At 30.5% G+C, this 12,258-nt stretch overlaps 1 protein-coding gene across 2 annotated transcripts; it reads left to right on the top strand.

The window, feature by feature from the left end:
- Window positions 1-5,205: 5,205 nt before the first annotated feature.
- On the top strand, window positions 5,206-8,731 carry LOC112277462 (glutamate--tRNA ligase, cytoplasmic). 2 transcript variants are annotated; one of them, XR_002968398.3, is made up of 4 exons: window positions 5,206-5,327; window positions 5,806-7,041; window positions 7,161-7,905; window positions 8,191-8,731. XR_002968398.3 is itself a non-coding variant. In XM_024509829.3 (3 exons), the coding sequence occupies exons 1-3, from the start codon at window positions 5,241-5,243 to the stop codon at window positions 7,851-7,853; spliced, it is 2,016 nt and encodes a 671-aa protein (XP_024365597.1). In that variant the 5' UTR covers window positions 5,206-5,240; the 3' UTR covers window positions 7,854-8,062. The 2 variants fall into 2 exon arrangements, 1 of the variants encoding a protein (XP_024365597.1); XM_024509829.3 differs by lacking the exon at window positions 8,191-8,731 and having other exon boundaries at window positions 7,161-8,062.
- Window positions 8,732-12,258: the final 3,527 nt, after the last annotated feature.

The raw sequence follows: 12,258 nt of genomic DNA, 5'->3' as shown, positions 1-12,258 counted from the left end.
TAATAAAAAAATCTAGGTGAAAAGATCAATTCTTCTTTTGGAATAGATAAAAAATAAGTTTTATCAAATTCTAAGTCTTGATCTAATTTTAAGACCAATTTTACAATAATAAAAGTCTATTTTTATGGTCTAAAAATATATATTTTATAGGCTTTTAAATCAATGTCTAGTCTAAGATTGATTGTCAATATTAACTTGAGACTAATTTTATTCCTATATATTATGAATACTCATAAAAATAATATAATTAAATATTTAAAATACATTAAAATTTGACTTTTTACCTAAATTTTTTTATTTGGTATTATACTATTATTGAAGCTAATAGATATAGAATTGCTTATAAAAACATATGAAGGACTTGAATCTCAAATAAATAAAAATTCAAGATATTCTTGTGTCAATTGGAATGAATAGATATTTACTCAAATAGAACATAATATTAAAACTAGAATAATTATTGCCAAAGACAAAAAGACTAAAAAGTCTTGAAACATGACTAATAATTAGAAAGGTATTGACAAGAGTGAAGAAGGCTTCACTCTTGCCTCCATATATAATATCTCACTAAGAGCTATATTGCAATGTTTTATACGACCTCTGATATATGCTTCATTTGCAAGATAGACATTGTCAGGGTAGAGAGAGTTTGCCTCAAGAAAACGCTGGACTTCTGGCTGTCACTAATTATTCAATCAAGCTTGAAAATAAGAGAAGCCCTAAGTTTATATATAATTTTTCCCTTTTTTGAGTAATTACACCAAATACACAATCCTCAAGTAACCCACAACTTCCAAAATATGATAAAATCTTCTAAAACCTTGTTTATTCTTATGTGGAGATTTTTCCGAACTTCAACACCTCATATCTCCCAATCCGACCGTCAAAACAAACTCAAATTTTACATGAGGTACTGATGTATTCTTATTAACTTCTACAACAATTTTCAACCGCAAATTTGTTGCAGATCTTGAGATATCTTGAAAACCCTAACAGTCGCTTCAAGCCCTTGTCTTTATACAACCACGTGCAATTTTCTTTATATCTCACAAAATATAAGCTCAAATGCCACGAAATTTGTATGTATAGCTTCTTAACACAAAATTTTACATTCTCCAAGAAGTTTGAGCCAAAAATTCGTCCGAAAACTCAAGTTATGGCTCCAACCATTACTACAAACAAAATTGCTTACTTACTACTTTTGATTTGGAAGCGCCTCCTTCAACTCCTTACAACTCCTTCATATGAACTCCAAAAGCAATAATTATTTCATGCAAGATGTAGGCCTTGAAATCGCCGTTCCAATCGCACCTTCCGATCTTCAAAAGCTGCTGTAAAACTCCTCGTATCCTCAAAAGAGTAACAGTATGTCTTAAATTAATAACTTAACTTCAAACGGCTATAACTTTTTCACCCTAATTCCAAATCCTCTAATTTTTGTACACAAATTGTACCCCAAACCCTAAACTTTACAACTCTAGCTTGTTATCTCCCAAGTTCCTCGAAAGAGGAACCCTAATCCCTAATAAGGCCTCGGACAGCCTCCTTGAAGCCCATTGGGCATGGTATTCGACCAATAGGGATGAAGTTTCTCATTCCTTGCTTTCATCCAACCATGCCTTGCTTTCATCCGACCATGCCTTGCTTTCATCCGACCATGCCTTGCTTTCATCCCTCCTAATTAGCCTCCTACTAGTTTAGATTTTCATCCTTAGGCTTCTACCTTCTCCCAAGGCTTCATACTAAACATTTAAGTCCTATATATTTTTTTTTAATGTCAAAATCAAAACAAGTAAAGAAACAAAGTAAAGTTTCTTATAACAACTCCCTTTAATTTAATCTATTAGCCACTCTAACATACATCTAGATTTATTAACATATAATATATTCTAACTAATTTTTATATATTGTAAGCATTTACAATATGACAACGTCTTAACTTATAAGGCAAGTTTTCCATATATACACCACATAATTAGCTTATACCACAAGCTACCAATATTTATGTCACGTGACTAATTTTTTGGCCAAGTTTTTAACCTATCAATCAACTATAAATACATATAAAATCAAAGCCACATCTATCAAGCTTCTAAGAAGCTAGTTTATAAGATATTATCAAATTTATTTACTTTAATTTATTTCTACCTATTTATATTATCTAGGTAATTATTGAAATAAATTTTTTTCATAAGAATTCAATGCATCTATTAAATTTAAGTAGAAAAATTTGAAATTTAAAATGTTATTTTTTTATCATGACTCTAAATTTCTTGAATTTTTTGAAAGTTTTATCTTATATCTATAGAAAATAGATCTATGAATTTTTATTGAAATCTTTTCTAAAAAGTTTAAAGTATTCTAATTTTGTTAAAGTTTGAATAAATAGAGGTAGATAAAAATTTATGAAAATTATTTCTAATGGACTTCGAAATGTAAAAAATAAGACTTTTAAGATAGCTTCACAAGTATGTTTGTTCACTTTACATGTACTACATACTTAAGATATGACTTGAAAATTGAAAATCCATGTAATTAGATTTTTAGCATGAATTTTATTGAAGTTAATATACCTTAATTTGCAATGCCAAAGTTGTGATATTTGAACAACAAAAGAATTAGAAATTTTTGGAAAGATTATTGCAAGAATCTTACAAAAAAAATTTAGAAGGCATTCTTCATTATAATAGATTGTTAAATTGAAGGCACTTTGTGCAACCTTTTCAAAAGCTTAAAAGGAATATTTTTTTATTTCTTAAATAAATCAATGTTTATTCTTGTAAAAAGATTATTTATAATATTCAAGTAAATTATCTTAAATGTACTTACTACAACTATGATATAATAATATTTATGCATAAATCAACTATGACTCTTATAAACTAATTTAATAATCCAAATATCTTGTCAAAATCTTTTATAACTTCTATAACAGCCGTTAATAAGAAATCATAAGAAATAGTCCAATTTTAATTAAATAAATATAATAAAAGTAATTTTTGAGAATTATTTTTGAATTAAAATTAACTTCTAAACCAAGTTTAGAAAAAGAAAAGAAAGTTAATGAAGATAAAAACAAAATACCTTTAACAAACCAAATACTTCTTATTTACACAAGTCTTTGAAATAAATCAAAGATGTTTTAAGGAGCATAAATAATGAGGATCTTTGTTTCTATTTTTAGATTTGGATATAATAGAGAAAATATACTTCTGTCACGTATCACCTTTAGAGAGTTGTAAAAGCACATATTATAAATTTAATAAATTTATAGGCGTATTTAAAAATAAATTAAAAATATATTATTCAAAATTTAAATAAAGATAATTACATGAAAAATAAATGAAAAAATAAAATTATGATTTTTATATAAATATTAATATAAATTTAAATTATATATATATATATATATATATATATATACTTAAATATAAAAAGAATTTAATAACACATGTTTAATTTATATGTAATATTTTTATATATTAACTATTTTAAATATGTATTTATATTAAATAACAACCATAACATGATAACAAAAAATGTATTATGCTTTATATATTTTTTTAAAGTAATTATATATATATAATTTAAATATGTAATCTTGTTTTGATTTTGCAAGAATTTTCATCAGTTTTTCTTGTATACATTTAAGTTTATACTCTCAACAATTAATAAGTAATGATTCAGAACTACTTTAAGTGAATTGAATGATTTATTATTATTAAATATAATATATAAAATATCAAGTTATTCAAAAAATAATGTATATGGTTTTAAAAAAGTCAGATTTCAATAACCAACATGATAATTAGTATAATTAACTACATTTGGTATAATTGGACTATTTTAATGCGATATTATTTAAATGTCAACTGAAGGATTTTATATTAGTAAATTGTTATAAACATTAAGATATTTTTGAATTTTTGAATTTAAAAACATTAATATCATGTTTCATTTATAAAAAATTGTATATCTTATTTGATACTTTAAAAGATAAATACTATATTATATCACAATGGGAGTATTTAAATTTGAATTATTATAAAATGATATTAATAATATTAATAATAATTTCCATTTTTGTGTAAGACATCATACAAATAATTTAAAATAAAAAAAATCTTTAAATGATTTTTTTTGTTCACATATATAATTTACATCAATGTAATTCATTTTTATTCTTTAATGTCTTAATTAAATGAATGGATATTTTATGTCTCGGTTTGGATTAATATCCATTGCTACATAAAAATCCTATGTATAATATATAATGTTTATAACCAATTCTGTACAAATTACATGATTTTGAAGTGAGCATGTTTTTAGTTTTATAATTAAAAAAAAACTTAACAATATATTGTATTATTAGATGAATCTTAGAACTACCAGTTAATCTACTTAACTTTTAATTAAATCGTAAATTAAAATTTATCTATATTTAAGTTTATCTGATGCCAATGTTATGTATTTTATCTACTCAGATTAATCATACATAATGGTACTTTTTTTTTTCTTCACTGCTTCTGATTTTTGTATTGACATCCAAATATTGACATGAAAATAGATTTTAATCTAGGTACAAAATAATGAAAATTTTAGAGATTTTTTATATTTTTAATAAAATTAAACATCAATCTTTAAAAAATGAAAAATATCTAAAAAATAATAATAATAATTAAAACTAATTATTATTTAATAATTAAAACTAATTATAATAATTAAAACTAATTATAATAATTAAAACTAATTATAATAATTAAAACTAATTATAATAATTAAAACTAATTATAATAATTAAAACTAATTATAATAATTAAAACTAATTATTATAATTAATTATGATGCAGAATTAATTAAAAATAAAAAAATAACTTATTCGAATGTTCTTTGCAACTGGTATTCTTTCAACAAAGAATCTTACAACCTTAACACTAGTAAAATTTCCCAATATATTAAAAATTTACAGCGTTGCTATTATTTGGTAATGTGTGAAGATTTTACGCCTGTGCTAAATAATTTACATGAAGATAATTATATCCATTGAGAACACACATGCACAGCTCATGTGGATGAAACGGACGTTGTGAACTAACATACATTCATCGCTCATTCATCTTAAGCTCTAGGGTTCAGGGACTGGTCGCTCGCTTCGGCAGGAGCTACAGAGATAGCGAATTTCATTTTCCAGCGATTATTCTTTAGGAGGTTGTGAATTGATTTCGACGAGATCGGGGGCGATGGCGGATGTGCAGCAGTTGCTGAGCTTGATCATTGGCACTTTGAAGAGCATCGAAGGTCAGTCGCTCGTTTCCAACTCCTCTGAGGTAAGCAACGCTGTGTATTGGGATGTAGCGAGTGCTGCACTTTGTAATTTGGTGTCAAGTCAGGCTTCATCAGTTGAAGGTTGTAATTTAGCTTCAGGGTAGAGGTTTCGAGATCCAGCGGTGAAATCGAATGCCAGGTGTATGTGTTCACGGGGCCAGTCGGGATTTTCTGCATCAGTTCAATGTAGGGAGCCTTGTGGTTCAGTTTAGAGGAAGGTGAAGGGTTTGTAGGGGTGAGACAGAGTTGTGGATGTTAAAGCGGAGGTATTTTTGTTACACACTAGCCTCGCATGGCTCCTCTTGCAACGGCTCACTTGGAGCACGACATTGTTGAGCACTGAAAACCTGTGCTTGAATTTGGAGAACTGGAAGCCGCGTGTGAGTGTATTTGATGGTTGTATGGTCGAATGTTACTGCTAAGATTTTTATGTCGGATTTTCGACGACAGAACCCTAAATCCTTTTCTAATGTTGGGCAGGTGGACGACTGGCTCAAGTTTGCATCTAGTTTTGGCGTGGGGTCTGAGTTTGAGGGAGCTTGTGCTTATGCCAACAGTTACCTTACCTTGCGCACATTCCTCGTTGGTAATGAACTCACCATAGCCGATATTACCGTAGTTGCATACCTAGCAGGGGCAGGGCCGAGATGGGAAAGCTTTCGGAAATCCTCAAAGTTTCCGAACCTCGTACGATGGTACAATTGCATCCTTGCGCAATATGCTGCGATTGCAGATGTCTTGCCTCGGCGTGGCTCTGGAAAGCCTGCTGCAGAGGTTTCAAAACCTAGCTCTACTGCGGCGGCTCCAGATGAGGCAAAGGAGAAGGTCGATGGCTCCTTCGAAGTGGATTTGCCCGGTGCAGAGATGGGCAAAGTATGCACACGGTTTCCACCCGAGCCAAGTGGTTACCTTCACATTGGTCATGCTAAGGCTGCTCTTTTGAACCAGTTTTTCGCGCAAAAGTACAAAGGGCGTCTTATTATTCGGTTCGACGATACAAACCCGGCGAAAGAGAAAGATGAGTTTGTGGAGAGCATTCTGCATGATTTGGAAACATTAGGTGTGAAGGGGGATGTGATTACGTACACATCTGATTATTTTCCACAGCTTATGGAGATGTGTGAGAAGTTGATCAAAGAGGGTAAGGCATATGTGGATGACACGGAGCGAGAGCAAATGCAAACAGAGAGGAAGGCTATGATCGAGTCTAAGTGCCGAAACCAGAGTGTTGAGGAGAATCTGATATTGTGGAAGGAAATGATTGCTGGCTCACCAAGAGGTGTTCAGTGTTGTGTCCGTGCGAAGATGGACATGAGTAACCCTAATGCATCGCTTCGAGACCCAGTTTATTATCGTTGCAATCCAGCTCCTCACCTCCGTGTGGGTTCTAAGTACAAGGTCTATCCCACATACGATTTCGCATGTCCCTACGTGGATAGCATAGAAGGCGTTACTCATGCACTTCGATCGAGTGAATATCATGATCGAAATGACCAGTATTACAGAGTCCTGGAAGATATGCAACTCAGGAAGGTTCATGTATGGGACTTCAGCCGCCTCAATTTCGTTTATACTCTGCTTAGCAAGCGTAAGCTGCAATGGTTTGTGGACAACGGACGAGTGGAGGGTTGGAACGATCCTCGTTTTCCGACAGTTCAAGGCATTATTCGTAGGGGTCTCACAATTGAGGCTCTCAAGCAGTTTATCTTATCTCAGGTACAAATTTTGGTGAATCTCCTTTTAGTTTGTGACAACCACAGTCGTTTATTGATCTGCGAATTTTCTACTATCAGTAACGATTCTCAAGCAAGCTTTCTCGATTGTTTGCATGGCAGGGTGCATCAAAGAATTTGAATCTGATGGAGTGGGACAAGCTCTGGACAATAAACAAGAAGATTATTGACCCTATTTGTCCCAGGCATACAGCTGTTCTTTCGGAGGGGAAGGTTCTGCTTGATCTAAGCAATGGTCCGGAGACTCCTTTTACTCGGGTGATCCTGCGACACAAGAAATATGAACCAGCTGGGAAGAAAGCCTCCGTTTTCACAAAGAGAATTTGGCTTGATCACGCAGATGCTACTGCCGTGTCCGAGGGAGAGGAAGTCACTCTTATGGACTGGGGTAATTGTTTCATTAGGAAAGTTGAACGCGACCAATACGGGCTTGTTACTCGTCTTCAGGGAGAATTGCATGTCGAGGGATCGGTGAAGACCACTAAGCTGAAATTGACGTGGCTTCCTGAGTTTTCAGAGTTGGTTCCCGTGACTCTCGTTGACTTGGATCACCTCATCGTCAAGAAAAAGCTCGAGGAGAATGACGACTTTGTGTCCGTCCTGAACCCTGTAACTCGAATCGAGACTTCAGCATTGGGAGACTCTAACATGCGAAACTTACAGCGTGGGGAAATCATTCAGCTGGAGAGGAAGGGTTATTACATTTGTGACGTGCCGTTTTTGCGGTCGTCTAAACCAATTGTGCTCATTTCAATTCCTGATGGCAGACAACAGAAACCACCAGGTCCACAGTGATGACGTGAGATATAATTACAGTTTGATACCTCTAGGCTCATGTGCATTAGAGGTACAGACCCCATCGCTGTTCTAATGCAGAGCTTTCAAGTGTCTTAATCGCAGCTTTGATTGTCCATTCAAGCTCACGTGTCGTTTGTTGGCTTAGCCATTTAACTGCACCACCACAACAGTTTGTAATATTGAACATAATTACAGAGGCTTGTTTATCCTTGTTCAGCTCTCTTACAAGAGAGATTCCGGCTGATAACACTATGGTGCTTCAATATGGCGGTAGAAAGATCGATTGTGCATCTCATGACACTATCCATGAACTTGTCTATGCTCTCTGTTGCAGCCGCCAGTTACATCAAGTGGTGATCGAGCTCATCAGTACCCAACTGTACGAGTTTGTTTGAGAACACCTCAGGGCAATGAAAATGTCCTGCGGTTGACAACCTTAAAACGATGGTTACCAGGAGAAGCCATCGCGAGGCATGGTTCTGCTGCAGTCAATGTCATTGATCTGACATGCGAGGCTAGTGAGGTAATTCTCAGTCTACCTTGCATAAGCCGCAGGAATTCCTTTATTATTTGATCTGATGCTTATTAGATTGTGTGCCTTGGACGAGGAGACTCCAACAAATGAAATTACACGATTTTGGAATTTGCAAATCAAAAGCAGGAAGTTGTACAAATTTTTGTCTAAATGAGTTTTTAACATATCTACACTTGAGTTGTTTTTAATTAATTTTAGTACTATGTGAGAACAAATGTTGAGGTAGATTTGGGCAGAATTCATGACTTTTCATCCACCATTAATCTAGCAGTGGTATCTATATTTGATATTTTTAAAATTTATATTCAGTCTTCCTTCTATTTTTCTAGGAAGTTGTATTTGTTGGTGGTTCTTATGTTGGCACTCTATCAATGGTATTTCAATTCTCTATTAAAGTTTAGGAGAATTTACTAATAGGGGAACAAAATCAAAATAATTACAAATAGGGGAACATTGTTTTTTGCTTTTTTATCTGTTGACAGTAACCTAGCAAAAAAAATCACCGGTAAATAATGAGTTACACCACTTTTTTGAATAATGCTCCACATCTACTTTTGAAACATCATGTCTACAAAAGATTTGAAGAGTTATCAATTTCAAACTTGAAATAGTTATAGAACCTTCCAAAAAATGATGTGCAATCTCAATTTTTGTGAATGAATTACTATGAAGAAAAGGTTATTTTTGTAATGACCATAACTTTGCCAAACATGGTGAATTCTATATTCCATTGAGATTTACCATAGAGAATATGTAGTAAAATAATTCTTTTATTAGTATTTATTTTGATTTTGTTCCTATAATTTGTATATTCTCCATTTTTTATTTTTTATTTAATTTTGAAGATTATCCAACAGTTATAGTCTACATGATTGCCCATCGCAAAGATTATCTTTCCAAGATTGGAGAAAATATGGATGCAAATTTAAATTGCATACTTTTGTTTAAGGGACTCATAGATCTTTTAGATTATAATAACTTAATTATCAATGATGTGAGTTTTTAGCAAAAAAAAAAGATTTAAAGCATATTTTCCAAAAGGCAAATGAATACTTTAAGGAACTTGATTTACTAGGGTTGCAATGACACACACAATTTCTAGATCGCAATCCAAAAGAATATTTGTGAGAGTATCTCAAAAGTTGTTTGAATGCTTAGCAAGCACAATCATCTAAAAATGTAAGAGTTGTGGGAGAAGGTAGAGGAGAAATAAAAGGAAATTTGTTAAGAAGTCATATTCAATCTTTTAGATAGTATATTGTATTATGGAAAGAAAATTTTGATGGCAAAAAGAGAGCAAACAAAATATAGACTTGTTAATTAAAAAATTATTTTAATTTCCTTTATGTGCATTATGATGTCATTAATTTTTAGTAAAGAAACTAATTGCTATAATTTTGTATTTAATATTTAAGTAATAATATTTAATTTTTTATTTGATTGGCATGCCATTATGAGGAGGGATTGCAATAATATAAGATATGTAGTAGGTACAAATATTGAGATAATTTTTTAAGTCATTGTATATGAATTTAAGAGTTTTTTTATATTTAGAAGCCTACTTTAAAAGGTTGTGGTATAAAAGCCTTACAAAAGATCATCGCTTTGTTTAAAAAAAAAAAAAAAAAAAAAAAAAAAAACTCTTTTAAAGATAATTTAAAGTGAGAAGAAGCTATTTAATAGACCAAATTATGCTAAAAACATGAATTTCAAACAAATAAAAATTCAACAGATACTTATATTATTCAAAAAGAGCGGATATTTATTCAAAACTAATGTGATATTGAAATTGGAATAGCTATTGCCAAATTCAAGAAGACTAAAAAGTCTTAAAATAAGACCAAAGACTAGAAATGCATTGATAAGAGTGAAGAAGGCTTTACACTTGGTTCTATATATATATTGTTTAACTAAGAGCCATATAATAACATTCTATAAGACCTCAAACATGTATTCCATTTGCAAGACATATGTCTTAACTTGCAAGGCAAATTTCCTATATGTACACCTTTATGGTTAGCTTATATTACAAGCTATCAATACATGCAATACATGGCTAACTTTTTGGTCAAATGCTAAACCTTTCAATCACCTATAGAAGCATATACAAATGAAAACATTGTCATACTAAAAAGTAGTATAATATATAAAAATATTATGAGAATTTGGATTTAAGATTTTGAATAGTTGTTCCTCTCTTTTTAAGCTTTCTAGAAAGCTATGACTCACACCAAGTGGAGTTAGTATGAACCAGCAATGCTTTTTTAGATTAAAAAAAATGGCCAGCCACTCTTTAAGTTTTTTTTTTTTTTTTTTTTTTTTTTTTTTTTTTTCTTCCGAGGTTTTTTCAAAGTATATTTCGAATTTGGATTTGAAATTTTGAGGGATTTTTCCTCTCTTTTAAGATTTCCAAAAAGCTCTCACTCACTCCAAGTAGAGCTAATATGAACTAGCGGTGCCTTTTTGAAAAGTAAAAAGAGTCAATTAGTCTTTAGGTTTTTTCTTTAAAGATTTTTCTTTGGAGGTTTTTTAAAAGAGTATTTTGAATTTATATTTGAGATTTTGAGGAGTTTTTTCTCTCTTTGTTAGCTTTCCAAGTTTCTCTTACTTGCTTCAAGAAAAATTAGTATGCTCATGTAATGCATTTTTTAATAAAGACTGAGCTTACCACTTTTCAGGGTTTTTTTTTGGAGTTTTTTTTTAGGATTTTTCTTTGGAGGTTTTATCTAAGTATATTTTGAATTTGGATTTAAAAATTTGAAAAGTTATTTCTATCTTTCTTAGCTTTTTAAATTAATCTTATTTATTTCAAGAAGAATTAGTATGAAGATGTAGTGCGTTTTTGAATAAAGAGAGAGCTAGCTACTTTTCAGAGTTTTTCTTTAGGATTTTTCTTTGGAGTTTTTTTCATAAAATGTTTAGTATTTTTTATTGAGATTTTGAGGCCTTGTTTCTTTCTTTATAAATTTTTTAGAAAGCTCTTAGACACTTTGAGAAGAATTAGTATACAATTATAGTACTTTTTTTGATAAGAATGAGTGAATTGCCTTATATTAATATAAATTTTGGCTTTTTTTTCTCATAGAATATATTATAGAGTATTTTTGGAAGTGAGATTTGATGTAGATATATATAATCTAAGTAGCTCTTTAAAGAACTGCTACATGTTCAAATCCAATGAAGTATAGAGCTATGGTAATCAATTGAATGAAGTAGAAAAGACAACTTCTACATACTATCATGAGTATAAGGTAGTAGAGTTCATTTGAATGAAAGGCATTATTTGACCATATTTAATTGCAGCCATAAATCCTATATTTTCCTAAAAAAAATGCTCACTTTGATAATGTATCTACAAAGCTTTCAAGAAGCTTATATATAAGATATTATTAAATTAATCTACTTTTATCTACTTCTATTTATCCATATTATCTAAGTAATTATTGAAGTATATATGTATGTTCAAGAGAAGCTATTATTTTATTATAGATCTTAATATATTAGCTTATATTTTGATTTTGATAATTATATAAAATATTTTTTAAAAATAAAATATAAATATATGTTTTTAGAATTTTTGGATATATCTTTGTAAATTTTTGTAAAATCCATTTCTTAAAGTAGACCTATAGTAAATTCTAAAGGCTTAGAATATTTATATTATGTAGAAAAAAAATGTATTTTATCTCATCTTTTTATCTTAAGATCTTTGAATTAATTATTTTAGATATCAATCAAATTAAGAAGATCTTTGTATTTAGAAGAGAAGATAAGAAGTGTGAACTTTTGAATCTTTTGATTAGTTACAATTTGAAAGTCTCCAGATTTTTGTCAATTAAAGGGTTTAAAAGTTGTGGTTTCTTACCT

The sequence above is a fragment of the Physcomitrium patens genome, chromosome 25 (genome assembly GCF_059467195.1).
Source record: "Physcomitrium patens ecotype Gransden chromosome 25, ASM5946719v1, whole genome shotgun sequence".
NCBI lineage: Eukaryota > Viridiplantae > Streptophyta > Bryopsida > Funariales > Funariaceae > Physcomitrium > Physcomitrium patens.
This window is presented reverse-complemented; position numbering and strand designations above follow the sequence as displayed.